Here is an 8753-nt window from a genome sequence, read left to right on the forward strand (position 1 = left end):
GCTGATTAGGCTTGGGATAAAGAAAAAGCATGGTAATTGCTTACTTGTCTCCTACCAGTATTTGTTCCACCACTAATGGCTGAACGGTTCACCAGATTCTAATTATGGGCATAAGTCACTATATTAACTCTATCAAAGAAATATGTTTTCCATGTAATTTAAAATTAAGAAAGCTTATTAAGAAAATTACATCAACTTGACTTTTCTGCAAACCTCTTTGGTCTTCATAGCAGCTTGATCCAAAGTCAATAACTTTAACTGAACCTTGGCCTTTGTGGTATAATAGTATGTTCTCCTAAAGAGAAAAAAACATCACAGGGAAAAGTGGGTTTTAACAACACATTAGGTTAGTGGACACTTTGGAAAATAAGCAATGCATAACACATTAGGTTTACACATATCTGCATAATAAAAACTTTCAAGTACAGCTTCCTTGAGAATGCATTTGCTAACATGAGTAGGCATCCAATAACGTGCAATTAACTACAGCAGATGGGAGATCTGTAAAGGTACTCAGTTTGAAAGTTAGCTAGACAGGGATACTAGTCCCTCACGTACAATCCAAACCACTGCACTGTAGAGTGTGTGGTGCTATCAAGGCACCAGCTGGGGAGAATGCTTGCCACGTGAGCATAGTGAGCTCCCCAAAACTCACTGTTGTTAATCTAGTAAAAGGCAAACCGCATCTGGTTACATGCTGTGCTAAATTAACAAGAACCATCTTTTTGTAACCACAGAAAACCCCTGCCCCATGAACGAGTTGTACTTCACATTTCTTCCCTCCACTGCTTTCAGCTTTGCCCAGACTCTCTGTAAGCATCTCTCTCCACCTCACAATGTGTGATCCAGAGATCCCAAGGTAGTGATGAATGGAAATGGTAGGCCCCTATGGATTATTAGGTGGGTGAAGATGGGTACAGCTCTGTGTGCCTACAATTGCACCTTGGGAAGTGATTCTCAAACAGCTAGCTAGCTAGCTCAGGAATATTTGCACTGATGAGTCAACATAGCCTATTAGCTCTCTTCTACAGAGCTGAATTTTACCCTCATTATAAATCTGTCTAAATTAAGAATTTCTTTTGATTTCCTTTCTGATCATGCAGTGTTTTCCACTTCTCAGCAAAGAGGTGGCTACCTTTATCAACCAGTTTTAAAGTGATCTGATGACAAAGCTTTGAAGGACTGAGCAGTTCCTAGGTTGATGCCAACTCATGATGAAGAAGTTTCTTGGATAATTAAAAGTAATTTCCCACTGATAATTAAAGTAGTTTCCCACTGTAAGGGAAGATCAGTTTCGTGACCACCTGAGGAACCTGAACACACATAAATCTATGGGACTTGATCAGACACATCCCAGAGTCCTGAGGGAACTGGCTGATGTCATTGCCAAGACACTCTCCATTTGAAAAGTCATGGCAGTCAGGTGAAGTCTCTGGTGACTGGAAGAAGGGAAACACTGAGGCCATTTTTAAAAAGGATAAAAAGGAGGACCCTGGGAACTACTGTCCTGTCAGCCTCATCTCTGTGCCCGGGAAGATCCTGGACAGGTCCTCCTAGAAGCTATGCTAAAGCACATGGAGGAAAGGGAGGTGATTCAAGAGACCCAGCATGGCTTTAACAAGGGCAAGACCTGCCTGACCAACCTAGTGGCTTTCTATGATGGAGAGACTCCACCAGTAGACAAAGGAAGAGCAATGGATGTCATCTATCTGGATTTCTGTAAGGCCTTTGGCACGGTCCCTCACAACATCCTTCTCTCTAAATTCAGGAAATACGGATTTGATGGGTGGACTGTTAGGTGGATGAGGAATTGGTTGGATGGTCACATCCAGAGGGTAGTGGTCAACAGCTTGATGTCCACATGGAGATTGGTGACAAGTGGTGTCCCTCAGGGGTTCATACTGGTACCAGTGCTGTTTAATATCTTCATCAATGACATAAACAGGACTGAGTGCACCTCAGCAGATGACACCAAGCTGAGTGGTGCAGCTGACATGCCAGTGGGACAAGATGTCATCCAAAGAGATCTGGACAAGCTGGAGAAGTGGGCCTGTGCGAACTTCATGAAGTTCAACAAGGCCAAGTGCAAGATTCTACAGCTAGATTGGGGCAACCCTCAGTATTAATATAGGCTTGGGGATGATATGACTGAGAGCAACCCAGCAGAGAAGGACTTGTGGGTCCCGGTAGATGAAAAGCTGGACATGAGTGAAAGAGGTGATTCTGCCCCAATACTCCACTCCAGTGAGACCTCACCTGGAGTACTGTGTCCAGCTCTGGAGCCCTCAGTACAAAAACACAATGCAAGGGAGCTGATAAACTGCAAAACCAGGTTCTGGAGGCAGTGATTACCTAGCGTGAAGTCCAGAGAAACTCCATACTCTACCTTATGTAGAGAAATATCATAGGTGGCAGATGGAATAACAGACTGACTTTCAGGCAACACAAATTAAATTAATGAAACTGTACAATTGTAGATTGAGAACAAAATTCTCTTTCAGTGAACTCATTGAATGTTCACTAATATGTAACTCTATTTTAATACAGACTATGCTTATTGATCTTTCCAACTTAATTCCTTGTCAGTGACTGCCTGTAAACCATTTTCTATAGGGCCAATTGTTTCAAATTAAGATATTGTTATTATCTTGCAAGCCTTGACTTCTTACTGCAAATTGCTCTGGCAAAGATGTTGGCAAGACAATGGGTACAGACGGCATGTGAGTCTTCAGAGTTCTAAGTCTAGATACATCAAGCAAAGTGAGAGCAGAATTTCATTATGAGCATTTTTACTTGAGAGCTGATTTATTTGTTTATTTATTGGCTCATTTTCAGTTTTGAAAAAGTATACAAGAGAAATGATTACCTGAAACAAAAATAGAATTAAAATACATTCTCAGAAAATGGCAAAAAAATTAAGATTGAGGATTAAGGAGAATGGAAATGTTTCACCTTGCATGAATGTTTAGCAGATATAGAAGCAGGAACTGGAACACAGATGTTCTCCAGAAACAGGTGAGCACTCTTATTACAGTACCATAGATTTGCTTTCTCACTTATTAGGCTACTTATTAGCCAGAAACAGGCTGCCTTGTGAATATCTTATTGCATTATAATGCCCCTAATACTGAAATACTTAATTTCACACGTACTTTTTTCTTTCTCTATGCAAAAATTCATTACTTGAATTTGATCCATATTTGCATATATTTTGGCAATCAGAAAATCATGTATAATACTGCGGTGAATGAACTGAGTCAATGGAAGGGATCACTCAACTGTGCTAATATAGTCTGAAATAAATTATAGCTTCTCTACAAATATGCTACTGGCTTTTAAGGATTCTTCTGAAAGTTCCTTTTGATAAAAAAAAATAGGATTAAGCTAATATATTCTGTACAGAATAACAGGTTATGCAATGACTGTACTTACAGGCTTCAGATCACAGTGAATTATTCTTTCCTGGTAGAGCACTTGTAAACATCTCAGCACACATTGAGTGAAGTGTCGAATTAAAGACAAACTGAAACCTTGGAAATTGTTCTTTTTGATCAACTCATACAAATTTATTCTGCGGGGGTTGTAAGGGTGGAAGAAAAAGACAGAAAACAGAGAAGAGATTACGGAACTTATTTTTAAAGACATAATTAGTTTACAGTGCATTAAGAGAATATTTAGCCTGTCTTCCTACAGGAGGGACGACTCATACAGAAGAAAATTAGTTATTTTACTCCTTGAGAATGCTGTTCTGCATGTAATACACATGAAAATCTCCCTGAGCCCTGATCTAAAGAAGGAATAATGTCCATGGACTTGCTTGCTAAACTTAGTGCTGTGTTAAGCAGCTGTGCTGATTTTCACCAAGAACAACTATCATCAGGAGCTGAGAGTAATAAATTTTCTTTAGTCTGTTTTCGCTCTCATCTGTCCTTGCTTTGGTACCTTGTGTAAATCCTTTTAGTCTAAAGAGTCTTTAACCAGCACTAAATCTTTCCAGATAAATGCCCTCATATATTCAGGTCTTGTTTGGTTTTTATGACCCTCCTGCCACCATCATATCTTAGCTCTTTCCAGTACGGCACTAGACAATGTTGCTAAATTCTGCCAAGCATTGCTGGCAACTTGTGAACGCTGTCCTGAGATCCCGAGGGCACCACCAGCCCTGATTGCCCTGCCCAGTAGCTGGGAGTTCCCTCACCCTGCTCAGAACCCAGAACCTCATGTCAATCCCCTGGGGCCCTCGGCCCCTGCCCAAATGATACACAGCAGGGTCAGTCTATAGCTTTCCAAAGCCCTGCTATAGGCCCCTAAAAGCTGGAGTCACCCATGGGCTGTCTTGACCAGCCCTCAGCCTGTCCTGATCCTCATGGAAGTACATGATGGGGCTGGGGCTTTTTGGTTCTCTAAACCCTAATCCTAACCTTAATGCTAATCTTAGCTGGACCTTGGGGCTGAATCTGAGGTCCTCAGCACTGTGGGAGCTCTAAATGTGAAAGATTTTGAAGGAGTCATGTTTGTATAGTTCAGAGCTTCCCTTGGCATGCATTTTGCAGCCCCAGTGTCCCCAGAGCTGTAGGCTTTGTGATTCTGTTAACATTTAACATTTTCCTTGCCTGCACTGTGCCCTGAGAAGTACTGTGTGCCGAATGTATGGTCATTCTTCAGAGGAGGGGATTGTCACACGGATGATGGCAATTGAAGGGATGCACAAGCATGTCCACATCAATATGATTTCAAGAGGTGCCTTCTAGGAGGACCACACACCTCCGCAATGACATAAGCAACTGCAGTTTTCTGTCTTTCCTGCTTGTTTGTCCACTGCCATCAGACAAGGTTCATTCCTTCTGAAGTAAAATAATCTACCAGGACTTTATGGAAAGGTTAGTTCACAAATTAAGGGGTTTTCAATGAACTTTATATACAATAAAAATTTCACTAGAAAAAGTTTTTCTATCACAACCAGTCTTCAACCTTTCTGTAAAGAGCTGGACATACTGGCTATCTCATGAACATTTTGCTATGTGTTCTCATATCAGCTTTCTGAAGGCTGGTCTGTGTTTTCCTTAGAGACAAGGAATCTCCTTGTGTCTTATCCCATTGTGTCTCTGTGTGACAGACTCATGTGCAGCAACATAATGAATTTAGGTCTGTTTGAGATCAAGCTTTTTGTATGATGATAAATCCTCAGCAAGGGCTGTAACATGTTCAGCAATGGGGCTTTACTTTAAAGGATGGGTAACTGTAGGTAACACCTGTAATTTCAGTTTGCTGCCCTAATTACAAGAAGGGTGGTGAATAAAATAGTTTGACTTCCCTAAAAGGTCTCCAAAATTCCTCTGAAGATATGTCCTACAGCATGCATTTATAGCAAGCAAGAAACAGATGTACTATTTAATTATTTAATATTATTCATATTTATATACTCTGAAGTCTACTTAGTCCTGAATTTATTGTTTTACTCTTTTCCCCTTAGGTCTTTCAGGAAGAAGGCTTCAAAACACAGCAGAGAAAATAAGGGATGGATCATGTCACTGCCTGTGTGAAGTCTGAATGGGGCCTTTTTCAGTTCACGTTTGGTGACCAAAAACTCAATTATGCAGTCTGTATTTAGACAGTATTCCTTTCTTGTAACATTAAGAGAAGCACATTCTTCCAAAGCAGGCATAAAACTTAAAGCTTGTAAGGCACAAGATCTACAATGCTTCTTAAGATTTGTGTAAAGGAAAATATACTTTACCCCAGCAGTTCAAAGGAAATACAGAAGTGATTGCGAAAGTAGAAGTATTCCTTCATGTGGATGATATTGTGAGTATCATCCTTGTCCTTCTTCAGAAGAGCATCAAGGATCTTCACTTCTACTAAAGCCTGGCTGTGAAATCTGAAATATCATATGACATGTTTCCATCAACTCAGACTAAGTTTATAGCAATACAAATGCTACAAACATCTTACTTTAATCTTACTTTAAACTCAACATGTGGGTCAATGATTAAAAGTTCACTATTCACCCCTGTTAACTAATGTAACTTTGATTCATTATGGTTGTTTCTTAGTCTAAATATATTTGCCTTATATGGCATTTAAGAGTAGTTATTTTGACTTGTCTGAAAAAAATATTTAAATTAAAAACAGTCTCAAATGAGCATCCAGAGTAAAACCCTAGTGCTTTCAGAGTCCATAGGGATGCTTCTGTTTAGTTGAACAGGACTGTATTTCACACCTACCACGCTTTTGAAGAGCATCTTTACATTTAATGTTCACTGAGGGGGAAAACTGAACATCATTCTCATCTGCTTCATTGACTCTTGTTCAGGCCAAACTCAACTAAAAATTTGTAAGCAGTCACATAACAAGAAGAGGTTGCTTAGGACCATGGTGTAGAATTTTTCATGTTAAAATGAGCATCTGAACCCTCCCAGCATATTCCTGTGGGTTTGGAGTCTTGGAGGGGAATGTAGGCCCTCAGCTCTCTGTCATGCAGTACTGGTTACCTGTGCTGTGTATTAAATATGTCACAGATAGAGAGACCTCCTTATAAGTCTGGAAAAACTGTGCCGGCTTTCATAGACTGTCCCTACACTGAGTCCAAGCCAATTCTGAATCCCTGACATCACCATTCTTCAGTCTGTTCTCACTGTGTTTAATGAAAGTCTGATGTACTGGGCCCTTCATTTTGCTTTGTTCACATTATCCCATATTGTCACTGTCTATATAACAAAGAGCAGATTGTACTGATTTAAAGCCAACAGATGTCTCACCTTTTCTTATTCCTTATTATTTTCAGTGCCACTAATTCATTGGTTTTATGATCCAAGCATTTAGCCACCTGCCCAAATGACCCTTTCCCAATCACCTCCAACACTTCATATCGGTATGCAATATGGTCATGTAAAACCTTCAAAAGAAAGCAAATAGTTCAGATTCAGAGAGTATGACAAAGATCAGCCTTTAAAATAGTTCATGTGTAAGTGAGTATACTGTCTGTGAAAGATGCTGGACTGGTAACAAGTGAAGTCTACATTAAACAAGGGTGACAGTGAAAATAACAAGTGCATGCTTCATTAATTCACCTACCTTGCATTAATCCTGAATGAGATGCAAAGTGGGTCTCTCTTTAGGATTCTCTTCTGAGCTTTAAAGTGATTTGTAATGATGTTTTCACTATGTGAATATTTATCTTCTAGAAACAACATTTATCTCACATAGATTACTTAAGAGTCACTACAAACTCATTGGGCTGAAAATGAATACCATATTTTTTCCACTTACCTTTAAGTAGGAACCATGCTCATCATCATAACAATTATTATTCTGGGTCTCAGGCAAACCTTCAATCTTTTTAGCTTCCAGCCCAAGAAACCATAGCTCTGTATAATTGAAAATTTCTTTTTGCTCATAGACTGTTAACTGGTTTCTAAAATTTTTCAAGGCTTCTAAATCAGGAAAAAAGAATATAAAACCAAAAATCAATAAAATGTCAGAAACCTGATGGCAAATTGCTTTTACAGTGGAACACTTTACAGCAGAGCATGCCACTTTGAGCAGGAGGTTGACTGTTAGCAGTTCCTTCCAACCAACATTTCTATGATACTACAATGTTGATATTTTGCACAAATTTATGTTTCTTTTTCTGATTTACAGTATTATGTTCAACAAAGCACTCATCATCTGTCAGAAAGATTTTTAAGAGAGCTTAGGTAAAAATTATTTGATTCTGAGCAAAGTTATGTACCTATATGTTTTTGAAAATCCCATCTGCTGCCTATCTGCTTCAGCAAGATTCATAACTTACACTTTAAAAAAAGTATGTTTTTATTTATTTGATTGTCATATCTATAAAATGGTAGTAAGTTTTAGTTAACCAAAGCTTATAAGTACTTGTTTTTTCTGATAGAAAATGTTAATTTCAGACGCATGAGGTTAGGAATTAAATGGGGCCCAAATCTGCTCTTCTCCCAGTTCTGATTCTTCCTGCAAAGAAAAATTTCAGCTACCCTAACAGCTTCACTTACATCATTTCACTCTGGATAAATAATCAGACAGTAACATTACAAATCAATGTGATTTCTAGGCATGCATGTGGGTGTTTTGTTAAACTGTGGCAGATCTTCATCCACTAACGCAGGGATGCTAAATCATTTCAAAGCAAAAGGCCACTACTTTTTTTTCCTAGACTCCTCCTAAAAATAGATTAACTCTGCCAGAAACTTTCTAGATCTGAGAACTCCCAAAATGCAATTTAGCCCACATAGATAAAATGTGACACAGCTACAAGCAAGTGGGAAAAGTGTTTTACCACTGTAATAGAATATTGCAGTCACCCACATGACCTGTCATAAGTCTTACATAAATATACATTCTTTTGTATAATGCATACTTCTCTAATTTATATATATTTCTATTATTCTATTCATGCTCCTATTGCTTACATCCCCAAGTCAGATTTTTAGAAATCACTGAGCCCATCCATATTCCTTTCCTCCAAGTTGTTTGTTAAATATTTTAGTGACCACTTAACATGGGACCTCTGGTCACTGAATGTCCTGACTGCATACACTCCCTATCTGTGTAGGTAGCCTGTCACTCCAGTCTTTTTAGCATGCTTTGTTGTATTCTACCTGAAGCTGTCATAGGCAGTTTGACACTGATGCTGGTGCTTTCCAGTTCTGATGGTTTTGTCTGGGCTCTGGTATCACTTTCAGGAAGACTGTCTGGAAGGTTAAATTGGCCTTTAGTTCCATTTTCCTGCCAAG

At 39.1% G+C, this 8753-nt stretch overlaps 1 protein-coding gene across 1 annotated transcript in view; it reads right to left on the reverse strand.

The window, feature by feature from the left end:
- Positions 1–8742, reverse strand: part of DYRK4 (dual-specificity tyrosine-(Y)-phosphorylation regulated kinase 4) — a gene marked incomplete at its 5' end in the record, with an annotated part of 16058 nt that extends 7316 nt beyond the window's left edge. The window contains 6 exons of the mRNA XM_010181789.1: positions 214–295; positions 3433–3571; positions 5738–5878; positions 6759–6895; positions 7270–7433; positions 8619–8742. Coding sequence (XP_010180091.1) covers positions 214–295; positions 3433–3571; positions 5738–5878; positions 6759–6895; positions 7270–7433; positions 8619–8742 — 787 coding nt within the window. The remainder of the gene's footprint in view (positions 1–213; positions 296–3432; positions 3572–5737; positions 5879–6758; positions 6896–7269; positions 7434–8618) is intronic.
- Between the last annotated feature and the right edge of the window lie 11 nt (positions 8743–8753).

Source organism: Mesitornis unicolor, unplaced genomic scaffold (genome assembly GCF_000695765.1).
Source record: "Mesitornis unicolor isolate BGI_N332 unplaced genomic scaffold, ASM69576v1 scaffold8113, whole genome shotgun sequence".
In the NCBI taxonomy this organism is placed as follows: Eukaryota; Metazoa; Chordata; class Aves; order Mesitornithiformes; family Mesitornithidae; genus Mesitornis; species Mesitornis unicolor.